The 12,543-nt window shown below is 40.6% G+C and overlaps 1 protein-coding gene across 2 annotated transcripts in view; it reads left to right on the top strand.

Annotated features, from left to right (window-relative positions):
- FBN1 (fibrillin 1) overlaps positions 1–12,543 on the top strand; it is a gene marked incomplete at its 5' end in the record, with an annotated part of 252,802 nt that overhangs the window by 216,634 nt on the left and 23,625 nt on the right. The window contains 6 exons of one of the 2 annotated variants that reach the window (XM_082647205.1): positions 391–513; positions 1,795–1,926; positions 3,828–3,953; positions 4,509–4,715; positions 6,529–6,654; positions 6,914–7,036. The exons of the other annotated variant lie outside the window; for it this stretch is intronic. Coding sequence (XP_082503331.1) covers positions 391–513; positions 1,795–1,926; positions 3,828–3,953; positions 4,509–4,715; positions 6,529–6,654; positions 6,914–7,036 — 837 coding nt within the window. The remainder of the gene's footprint in view (positions 1–390; positions 514–1,794; positions 1,927–3,827; positions 3,954–4,508; positions 4,716–6,528; positions 6,655–6,913; positions 7,037–12,543) is intronic. 2 annotated transcript variants of the gene reach the window in all.

Here is a 12,543-nt window from a genome sequence, read left to right as displayed (position 1 = left end):
GTTTTGGCTGAATGGGGTGAAACTGATCCCCACTCCGTGTGCCTTTAGGGAGAGGCAACTGGTCAACTTGAGACTTCAAAGCCAGGATTTCAGAAAAGCTCCCTATATGTAGGGTGACCTGTAATTTCTCTTCCACCTAAATAGCAGTTAATAGTTATACCAGCACAATAGGCATAAACTGAGTTTGTACTGGAAGAAGCAAGGTGTATGATCACCCTACTTATACCAATTATAAAATAACCAACTCAATTTTATAATTCTTTGAACATCAGAGACTGCTTGGCCTATCCATGTTTATGACAATGAAGCATTACCACTTTTGCTAAAAGTATATTCCTGTTTTTGGTTGGTGCCTATGATCCATTATTCTCTTACTGCATTCTGCCACAGATATAAACGAGTGTGCCCAGAATCCTCTGCTCTGTGCTTTCCGATGTGTGAACACTTACGGCTCATATGAATGCAAATGTCCCACTGGATATGTTCTGAGAGAAGACAGAAGAATGTGCAGAGGTGAGACACTCATGTTCAAGGTCATCTAAGCCAGGGAGCCCTAACTTTGTCTATGATGGGAGGTGTCCCTCCAAAGCTTCCAATTAGGAGGAAGGCTGGGAATTGGGGAGCACTGCTGTAGTCCATGGATAATATTGGGGTTGTCATTGCTACCTTTTCTCCTAAATTGTAGCTTAAGGCTGAGTCGAAGGCTGCACTACAGATCCTTTTTAGTTCACCATGCATTGCATGCCTGTGACATGCCAGCCATTCTGCAAGGTGTGAAGATATAAAGGAAAAAAAGACATTTCCCCACATGCAAGAAGCTCAATATGAAGAGGCTGAGACAGATATAATCATATCCCAGGATGATCAATGAGAACACAAAAGAAGGAATATGAATATTAAAAAATAATCCCCATCACTAAGGGATATTATAGTCCAAGAATGGGGTAACACATGGAATCTACTTTAAACAGTGCTTACTGAACACCTGCAATTTCCAAAGCACTGGACTAAGCTCTGTTATACAAAGATGGGTAAATCCTGGGGATCCTTGAAGAGCTCTGATTTGCTCCTCCCAAAGTCTTAAATGAGCAGATATCTGTTCTCCTCAAATGGCTTAAATAGATTTTTTCTTAAAGGTAGGAAAACTCCCTAAGTGAGAGCTCCATGTCACATGCAGGCTAAAGTCCAAATTTTTCAGCTCAGATAATATAACGGGGAAAGATAAAGAGAGGGAAATGCCATAGGACAGAAAGTAATGAATGAAGAAGAGCCACACTTCCAGAAAAAAAGGAAATGGAGGGAAGAACCGGTAGAGAAGAAGATATTTGTGGATGCTTGTCTTTTCCTCAAAGTATAAAAACCAAAACTTTCATTATTATATTTCACAATGATTCTAATATTTTGATATTAAGATATAACTTATTATATTGTTATAAGTATTGTATAATGGAAGCTTTGGTTTATTATTATATCCGTATGATAATGCTGTTGTTATAATTATCATATTATGAAAGCCTTTTATAAGGCCTTTTTAGTTCAATTTGTCAAAGAGAATTGGAAATCACACTTCCTGCCTTTGAAGAATTTATCAGAGAGAAATTTCTTCATTAAGTTCAGAGGGGGTTAGAAGACTCCTTCCCATCTTAAGAGACCACTTCCCAACAGTGCAAAAGGAAGTAGGTTAATGCTGAAATAGTGTCAATGAAAATTACTTACTGAATACCATTTTGTGTTTAAAAGGCAGGAAGTTAAGGCAGCTCCTTTTATGAATTTGTGGTTGTACATTCTTTCCAGACGAGGATGAGTGTGAAGAGGGTAAACATGATTGTGCTGAAAAACAGATGGAATGCAAGAACCTCATTGGCACATACATCTGCATCTGTGGACCTGGGTATCAGCGAAGACCCGATGGAGAAGGCTGCGTAGGTAAGGGCATCCCCACCAGAGGAGCTTTGAATGAGTGGGAAATGACAAAGGACAGAAGAGACGTGGGCTCTGAGTCTTTGTGGACACAGGAAGTCATCTCATGACTTCCTGTAGAGGTCCCCTTGCCTCTCGATTATCTATGAATTCTACCAGCAACATCATTCTCTTCCTCTGAGCTGGCCTTTGCCTGCTTTCTAGGCCCATTTTGCTGCCAGGATTAGAAGACCAGGTATTTTCTCTAGCCCCTTCCTTTGCTGTTTTTATACTCCTTTGTTGTTTTGGGGTCAGTTCTTTCCACCACATTGGAATACCTCTCTGTTGACTTAACTTTCTACCACCACCCTGACATTGAGTCCAGATGCCTGGTTCCTGTGGCCCGGGAGCATCACTAGACCATGGGGATCTACATCCAGAGAAACTGCTCTTATCTAGATTGAGGCCCAGGCGCTGGTAGTTTTTAAAGCTCCCCAGGTGATTCTAATGTGGCTTCAGCCTTGAAAACCATAGTAGACCAGGGATTGGCAAACCACAGCTCTAGGGCTGAATTCAGCCTGGCAGTCCGCCAGCTGTCTTTGTAAATAGACTCATTGGAACCCAGCTGTAACCATTCATTATTTTCCATGGCTGTCTTCATGCCACAACAGCAGAGCAGAGTGCAGCAGTTGCAACAAGAGGTCACATGGCCTGCAAAGCCTAAACTGTTGACTGTATATTATATGGTAATACTATAACATTCCTGTTACTTACAGAAAAAGTTTCCTGACCTCTGCTTTAGTCAGTAAATATAGGAAAAAAATACTAGAAAATTCCCACATGTATCCTTTTCCTTTTTAATATTCAATCATATCAGGAAAGTATATTTTATGTTGGTCAAGAAGCTTAAGAACCTCATTGTCCTCTTACTCTGTAAGATACAGAATTAAACGGAAGTTGAAGAACAGACTTCCAAAGCACAGAAAAAGCATGTGGATTTATGATCATACACTGGATCTTCTGGGATCAGTGATTTTCAGCCTCAGGTGCACACTGGAATCACTCGGAGAGCTCAGGTCCCACCTCAGATATTCTGATTTAATTGGTATCAGGGTGGCCTTGGCATTGGGAATTTTGAGCTGTTTTAACGCTGTTCTGAATGTCACCTTCCTAACCTCTGCCTCTCCTAAGGAGATCTCTGCCTCAGGGGCTTGAAACTATTCTCAGTTGGAAGCGCCTAGGCAAATTACTTTACGGTCTTTCTAAACAATCATAAGACTCTCCAGCTATTTTAAGGCTTTTTTTAAACCTGGGAGACTGAATTATGATTCCTTAATATTATTGAAGTATTATAATAAGCATAATCTACACTGAATCAGAAGATTAGTATAGATAAACTCCCTCAGGTCAAAACTGACCATCACAGACATTATTCTAGTGAAGTACTGTAATATTTCTTTAACAGATTGATCTTAAGGTTCTTTTTCCTTCATTTAAAATAATCTTTTGAGAATCCTCTACATGTACAGATAAGAGAAGTTTTAAATTTTATTAAGTGAAAAATGTAAATGTACCTAAAATGCTATCATCCGTTTAAATATATAAAAATGCTATCAATTACGTTTTTAAAAGGGTGGAGGTACATGCATGAATGGTTGTATTTGTTTGTATGGGCATAATTCATCTCTAGAAGGATACTTTAGAAACTGGCAGTAGCACTGGTTGCTTCCCAGGAGGGGAGTTTGGTGGCTGGGGAAAGGGGAGGGAGGGGCACATTTGCTGAATATTCTTTTGTACCTTTTGGATTTGGAACAATGTGAATAGGTTACCTATTCACAAACTAAATTTTTAAAAGAAAAAGAATCCATCTTTGTACAAAGCAGACAGATGACTCCTCTTGTTTTTGGCCCTTCAATTAAACCACACAGATGAGAATGAATGTCAGACCAAGCCTGGGATCTGTGAGAACGGGCGCTGCCTCAACACCAGGGGGAGCTATACCTGCGAGTGCAATGATGGCTTCACAGCCAGCCCCACCCAGGATGAGTGCCTGGGTGAGTACAGATGACAGGATGCTTTTGTAACCCCCCACTGGGACACTTGAAACCAGATCTCTTATTTGAAATGATAGAAACTGTTAAAAATGTTCATATTTTGGAGATGACTCAATGACCGTGATTGTCCACTGGGTTTAGCACCACCCTGCCGCTAACTTCTTCCTTTGCTAATTGTATCATTGAATCACTTGCTTGGAATTTCTTTCTCAGCTCCCTTTTTAAGCCCTTGATGCTCAGGATCAGTTTCCAAGTGTTTCTCTGCCCCTCTCTAGAGAATGACTATTCCCCCATATTTCTGGGAGCAGATAGAGTGATAATCTTGTTGAGGCCAAGGCCTTTCTGCCCACTTACTGAATTTCTTGTCTTTCTTCTTTTCCCCAGATGTCATCCTTTCTCTCTTACTGCCGCTTCCAGCTTTCCCTTCTTGCTCCTTCTCACCCAGGGTAAAGTGTTAACATCCTTCTTGGGTTTTATATCTGACCAAATTCTGAATACCTTGTTATGCTCCTAAAATTCCCCCCAATTCTCTTTGCAATATCATGTCCCATCCAGACAACCGGGAAGGGTACTGCTTCACAGAGGTGCTCCAAAACATGTGTCAGATCGGCTCAAGCAACAGGAACCCAGTCACCAAGTCTGAATGCTGCTGCGACGGAGGGAGAGGCTGGGGTCCCCACTGTGAGATCTGCCCTTTCCAGGGCACTGTGGCTTTCAAAAAACTCTGCCCCCATGGCCGAGGGTTTATGACCAACGGAGCAGGTACTTTATTTTGTTCTGATTTTTGACCAACAGAGCAGGTACTTCATTTATGGTCCGAAAATACTTTCAGGGAATTTGTTTCATGAAGAACAGATGAGAATACAGAATCTATAATATGGGCCTAGGCTGAGTTGCATAGTATAAGTTGACAAAAAGAGGCTTCATTATGGTATTTTAGATATTCAAGTTCATGTTGCCGAAGTGTCCTTGGTCTGATTAAATTGTGTGTGCTTGAGTCCCTGCCTCTGCATTACAAGTCCTCAACTTTTCAAGCCGAAGTTTGTTGTAAGTCAGTTACTGGTTACTCAGAATATAATTTTTTAGATAAACTTTGGAATAAATGATCACTAAACTCCTAAACTAGTCCGCCAATGTGTATTTTATCTCATAAAATTGGCTGAAATATACTGCATGAAAGAAGTATAAACAACGCTGATACACAGTCAGCCTTCCACATCTGTAGGTTCCACATCCGTAGATCCAACCAACCCTAGATTGATATCCATTCGAGGCTGATTGAACCTACAGTGCCAACTATACTATGCCATTTTATACAAGGGACTTGAGCGTCCGTGGATTTTGGTATCAGTGAGGGGGTCCTGGAACCAATGCCCTGGATATGGAGGGGCGATTGTATTGGCAATTAAGACAATTGCCTCTGGGAAACTGCAAGTTGCTTGAACTTGCGAGGGATGAGGAGGAGGCTGTTGAGGTGTCTGAGGCAACTCTGAAAAAAAATTTCAGGATTATGTTTATCAACTGAAATGGTTTTTAGTCTCATGAAAGAGAAAGGAGAAAGACTTTTTGAGCTCCTTGGGAGGAAATTAGAAGTGAGAGGAGAAGAGATTAAAGAGGATTTGTGTTCATGTTAGAAAGATGTGGCTAACGTGGAATAACAGAACTGGATGTCGTAAAAGACAGAATAGATAAGATGGAATGACCAAAAGCAGTTTATGATTCTTTGGAGGATATGAAAATGAGATGGTGGAAAGACTTTTCTTGAGACCAATGCGGGTATGCTAAATTGCATTTCAGAGTAAACTTGAAAAAATCAGAAAAAATAAGAGCTGTTGATTGATAGAAAATGGTTACTTGGCAATCAAAGGCTAAGAACTCCCTTGGTATTGGCATCCCGCCAAGCAGTAAGGAAATAGATGGGTCAAGATATGGGGGACAGTGTCTTTAATGCCCAATAGTACATATTGACCAAATCTTTCTCCCTGTGGTGGAGCTGTGACTAAGGGTCTCTCTTCCCTAGCAGGTTGCAAAAACTCAGCCCAGTGATCCACTGATGCCTCCCTCAACCAAAGGAGGGAAGTTTGGTCCCATTTCCCCAGTAGTGTGCAATCTGTTATTTTTCAGGATTAACTTTAAACACAACAAAAAGAATAGAAAGAAAACTTTCCTTACTTTGGACATACACTATTAGAAGAAAATGGGATTTCCTTACCAAAAGGATCTTCTGCTGTGATTCATTTATGAGATGTCTGGAGGAGGCAAGCTTGATGGCATGAGATGGAGCAAGGAGTTAAATATGTCTAGATGTTGTTCTCTGGACCCAATGGAGAAAAACAATATAAATTTAGAAGAGCAATTATTAAGTTTTCCCCTATAGTCTAATAAAGTTATTCATTTCCCTTTCAATACAGTTACCATTACATATGAAACGTATGCTGTCATCCCTTTGGTTTAATTCCTTAGGTCCATAATATAGTCACACAGTTTTAGTATTTATCGTGAAGTGACCCCTATGTATGAATGTTGTCCATTTTACAATGTCTTTCTCATTTTACTTTCTACCATTAAATTATAGATATTGATGAGTGCAAGGTTATTCATGATGTTTGCCGGAATGGGGAATGCATCAATGAGAGAGGATCATATCACTGCATTTGTAAAACTGGCTATACTCCAGATATAACCGGAACTGCCTGCGTAGGTAAGTGCTCTATTTCTGATGCTCAGGTTTACTCCCAGGTGGAAATTGTACATTATGGTGAAAAAAAAAAAACCACCCTCAAACTAAAAATCTAAAAAGCCTGTGTAATTTCTTAAGGAAATGTAAGACAGTGATCAAAGACTACACAGAATTTACTGTTTCCTTCCTCAAAACTAGGATTCTTTGTTAGATGCTGTGGGTATTGAGCATTTAGGCATCTTTTTAGATGGGCGGTCACATTGTATCTCTTTGATCGTAGATCTGAATGAGTGCAACCAGGCCCCCAAACCCTGCAATTTTATCTGCAAGAACACAGAAGGGAGTTACCAGTGTTCATGCCCGAAAGGCTACATTCTGCAGGAGGATGGAAGGAGCTGCAAAGGTAAAGTAGAATTTGCCTCCACCCACTCATCTGTCTCCTGGGCACATGGTCGCATTCCTTGTGCCTTTGAGGGATCCAAAGCTGAAAGACCCTCTCTGCAGGCAAGAAGTGCTTCCCTGGGGTAAGTGCCTCCCTGTGACCCACCTCCTATTCTAGTTGGAGGGAGGCTGAGGCCAAGGGAGATTGCAGAGGACCAGTGGCAGCAGCCATCCTCACTGCCTGCCCCATGGGCATCCATGGGGGATGTCCATGAGCATCTCAGACAGCAGGGCCAGCTCTCCAAGGCTCAAGTGAATCAGATACCTGATCACATTAATGCAATAAATAGAAAACAGAAAGGATGTAATCAGTCTATTCAGTAACTATATAGCCCAGTATGGTCCTGCCTACCTCAGGTTAATCAGTGCCATGATCCTAGAGAACACTGTGCCTAATTAAGTAAACACTTTGTCTAGGTTTTTGTTCTGCAAAATAGGGCCATTCCTGACCCCCAGCAGCTTATTTGAGACACAGTTATTACAAAGAATTAAGATACATCAAAACTCTCTGCAGAAATTCCTGATCAACCAGAAGTTACCCTTTGCAAAATTATATTGGTATAAATTTGTTCTTGTAATAATAAGAACTTCACATATTGAGTGAACAGCACAACTGAGTCAGACTCAAGGATAATTTGAAGAAGGAAAGGTAGACCAGATGGCAGAATAAGAGTTAGTGTGTTCTGCCATGAAGACTGGGGGGAGGAAAAGGGAAGTAAAGGAAGTTAAATGGTAGGATGGAGTGGAAGAGGAGAGCAAACAGAAGTAGAGCCAGCAACCCTTTTCCTCTGTCTGCTGAAAGGGGGAGAGTTAAGAGGCAGGTAATACAGGATAACATATGGACAATGCTTGAAATTTTCCTGTGCAGCACAAGTCCTATACAATCCTGCAGTATGGGGAGAGGAAGTTGAGAGCTACTCAAAAATTCTGCCTTAAAACATAGAACTTATTCTACATCTGTGGATCACAGTGAGTTCTGGGCAGCGTGAGGCTACAGCTCACAGCCACAAACTTATTTGTCTAAATGAAAAACCAACTTCAGGGGAAAAATGTCTCTCAGTGTGTATACTAACTGTACGAATCAAAACAAATTTACAGCATCTTTCTAACTTGTGGGGGCAGAAAATCCTAAAAATTTCTAGCAATTAAGAGATGGAAAATGAAAATAAATTAAATGTATAGTAGTAGTTGTGTTCTTTTACAATGTATTAATATGAAAAACATCTGTAATACTCTAATTTTAGGAATACAAAAAAGTTTTACAGATCTACTTACAATATAAGATTCTTTCTCCTATTTTTCTCATAAGGTCTAAATTCTTCTACATACTTGGCATATATGACTAAATATCAAAATGAGTGGTGCAGATACATGTATTATTGAAACAGAGGAAAGAGGCTAGAAGGATGACCCCAGGGGAAATGAAGGACCAGCACTTACCCCATGAGAGATGGGTAGGAACCCAGTAAGAGGAAAGAAGGGGATTCTTGGATGTGAAAACAGCAAGTGTTGCTGTTCTTAATGGTGTAGTTAAAGATAGTATTGTAAGGTTGGAGGCAGAGACAAGATGGTGGGTTAGAAGGATGTGACCTCACCTCTTCTTACGAAAACACCAAAATCACAACTGCCTGCTGAACAACTATTCACAAAAAAAACCCACTGGAACCTACCAAAAAATATACAGTAAGTCCCCTACATATGAATGATTTCCATTCCGAGAGTGCGTTTGTAAGTCTTATTTGTCCATAAGTCCAACAAAGTTAGCCTAGGTACACAACTAACACAATCAGCTATATAGTACTGTACTGTAATAGTTTTATAATACTTTGCACACAAATAATACACAACAAAACAAACACAAAAAATAAAACATTTTTAATCCTACAGTATAGAACCTTGAAAAGTACAGTAGTACCAGCTACACCAGTGCTGTTTTTACACTTGCTTCCAGACATCCTGGTCTTGAAATAAAGATACTGTACAGTACTGTATTCTATACAGTACTGTACAGTAAAGTACACAAAAGCACAACCACTTGTAGGGGATGCACACACGGCAATGTACACCAGACACATGAACTAACTTACATGATTGATTGGACATGTGAATGCACATTTGCATCTTTGAAAGTTCGCAACTTGAAGGTTCATATGTAGGCGACTTAATGTATCCTACATCCAAAGACAAAGAAGAAGCCAGAATGAGGTGGTAGGAGGAGCGCAATCGCAATGAAATCAAATCACACACACACTGGGTAGGTGACCCACAAACTGGAAAATAATTATACCACAGAAGTTCTCCCACAGGAGTGAAAGTTCTGAGCCTGACACTGGCTCCCCAGCCTGGGGGTCTGGCAATGCAAAGAGGATCCCCAGAGAAACTGGCTTTGAAGGCCAGTGGGGTTTGACTGCGGGAATTCTACAGGACTGGGGAAAACAGAAAATCTGCTCTTGGAGGTGCACACAAGATCTCATGCGCACCAGGACCCAGGGAAAAAAGCAGTGACCTCATAAGAACCTGGGCCAGACCTACCTGCTGGTAACTGGAGGGGTCTCCTGCAGAGGTAGGGGTGACTGTGGTTCACAGTGGGGACAAACACTGGAGGTGGTGGTTCTGAAGAGTACTGGTTGGCATAAGCCCTCCTGGACACTGCCTTTATCTCACCAAGACCTGGCCCCACCCAACAGCCTGTAGGCTCCAGTGCTGGGACACCTCGGGGCAAACAACCAACAGGGCAGAAACACAGCCCCAGCCATCAACAGACAGGCTGCATAAAGTCTTCCTGAGTAACTGCCCACTAAACACACCCCCTGACACAGCACTGCCCACCAGAGGGATAAGACACACCTCCACCCACCAGTGGGCAGGAACCAGTCCCTCCCATCAGGAAGCCTGCACAAGCCTCTTAGGTCTCATCCACCAGGGGGCAGACAGCAGAAGAAGAACTACAACCCTGCAGCCTGCAGAATGGAAACCACCATCAATCACAAAGTTAGACAACATGAGACAGCAGAGGAATATGTCCCAGATGAATGAACAAGATAAAATCCCAGAAGAACTAAATGAAGTGGAGATAGGCAACTACTCTGAAAAAGAATTCAGAGTAATGATAGTAAAGATGATCTAAGATCTTGGAAAGAGTGGAGGCATATATTGTGAAGATACAAGAAATGTTTAACAAAGACCTGGAAGAACTAAAGAACAAGCAGAGATGAACAATACAATAACTGAAATAAAAAATACACTAGAAGGGATCAATAGCAGAATAAGTGAGGCAGAAGAATGGATGAGTGAGCTGGAAGACAGAATGGTGGAAATCACTGCCATGGAACACAATAAAGGAAAAAGAATGAAAAGAAATGAAGACAGTCTAAGAGACCTCTGGGACAACATTAAATGCACCAACATTTGCATTATAGGGGTCCTAGAAGGATAAAAGAGAGAGAAAGGACCTGAGAAAACATTTGAGGAGATAAATAGCTGAAAACTTCCCTAACATGGGAAAGGAAACAGTCACCCAAGTCCAGGAAGCACAGAGAGTCCCAGGCAGGATAAACCCAAGGAGGAACACACCGAGACACACAGTAATCAAACTGACAAAAATTAAACACAAAGAAAAATATTAAAAGCAAGAAGAGAAAAGAAACAACATACAAGGAAACTCTCAGCTAATTTCTCAGCAGACACTCTGCAGGCCAGAAGGGAGTGGCACAATATATTTAAAGTGATGAAAGGGAAAAACCTACAACTAAGAACACTCTGCCCAGCAAGGCTGTCATTCATATTCAGAGAAATCAGAAGCTTTACAGACAAGCAAAAGTTAAGAGAATTCAGCACCACCAAACCAGCTTTGCAAAAAATGCAAAAGGAACTTCTCTAGGCTGAAAAGAAAAGGCCACAACTAGAAACAAGAAAATTATGAATGGAAAAGCTCACTGGTAAAGGCAAACATACAGTAAAGGTAGGAAATCACCTACACCCAAAGAGGATATCAAAACGAGCAATGGTGAGAAGAGGAGAGTACAAATGCAGGATATTGGAAATGCTTTTGAAATTAAAAGACCAGCAACTTAAAACAATCTTGTTTATATACAGACTGCTATATGAAAACCTCATGGTAACTGCAAACTAAAAATCTGCAATAGATACACACACAAAAAAGAAAGAGGAATCCAAGAGAACAAAAGAGGAAGAGAAGACAAAAGACCCTCAAAAACAAAGCCAAAACAATTTTTAAAACAGCAGTAAGAACATACATATTGATGATTACCTTAAGTGTAAATGGATTAAATTCTCCAACTGGTAAACTGGCTGAATGGATAGAAAAACAAGACCCGTATATATGCTGTCCACAAGACACCCACTTCATATCTAGGGACACATACAGACTGAAAATGAGGGGTTGGAAAAGGTATTCCATGCAAATGGAAATCAAAAGAAAGCTGGTAGTAATACTCATTTCAGACAAGATACACTTTAAAGACTGTTACAAGAGACAAAGACAAAGGAGGACACTACATAATGATCAAGGGATCAATCAAAGAAGATATAACAGTTGTAAATATATATGCACCCAACATAGGAGCACCTCAGTATATAAGACAAATACTTACAGCCATAAAAAGAGAAATTGACAGTAACACAATACTAGTGGGGGACTTTAACACCCCATTTTCATCAATGGAGAGATAATCCAGACAGGAAATCAGTAAGAAAACATAGGTCTTAAATGACACATCAGACCAGATGGACTTAACTGATAGTTACAAAGCATTTCATCTGAAAGCAACGGAATACACATTCTTCTCAAGTGCACATGGAACATTCTCCAGGATAGATCACATGCTGGGCCACAAAGTGAGCCTTAGTAAATTTAAGAAAATTGAAATCATGTAAAACATCTTTTCCAACCACAACACTATGAGATTAGAAATCAACTAAAAGAATGTGGAGGCTAAACAATATGCTACTAGGGACTTTCCTGGTAGTCCAGTGGCTAAGGCTCTGCACTTCCAATGCAGGGGGCCCAGGTTCAATCCCTGGTCAGGGAACTAGATCCCACATGGTGCAACTGAAGATCCTGCATGCCACAACTAAAAGATGCCGCAAGTAGCAACAAAGATCCCATGTGCCACAACTAAGACACGGCACACCCAAATAAATATTTAACAATATGCTACTGAAAAACCTATGGATCATTGAAGAAATCAAAGAGGAAATCAAAAAATACCTAGAGACGAATGAAAATGAAAATGAAAACACGACAGTCCAACACCTCTATGGGATGCAACAAAAGCACTTCTACGAGGGAAGTTTATAGCAATACAGTCTTACCTCAGGAAACAAGAAAAATCTCAAGTAAACAACCTAACCTTACACCTAATGCAACTAGAGAAAGATGAACAAACAAAACCCAAAGTTAGTAGAAGGAAAGAAATCAAAAAGATCAGAGCAGAAATAATGAAATAG

The sequence above is a fragment of the Grampus griseus genome (genome assembly GCF_964374135.1).
Source record: "Grampus griseus genome assembly, chromosome: 2".
Taxonomy (NCBI): domain Eukaryota; kingdom Metazoa; phylum Chordata; class Mammalia; order Artiodactyla; family Delphinidae; genus Grampus; species Grampus griseus.
The sequence above is the reverse complement of the archived record's forward strand: the minus strand, read 5'-3'. Positions and strand labels throughout refer to the sequence as shown.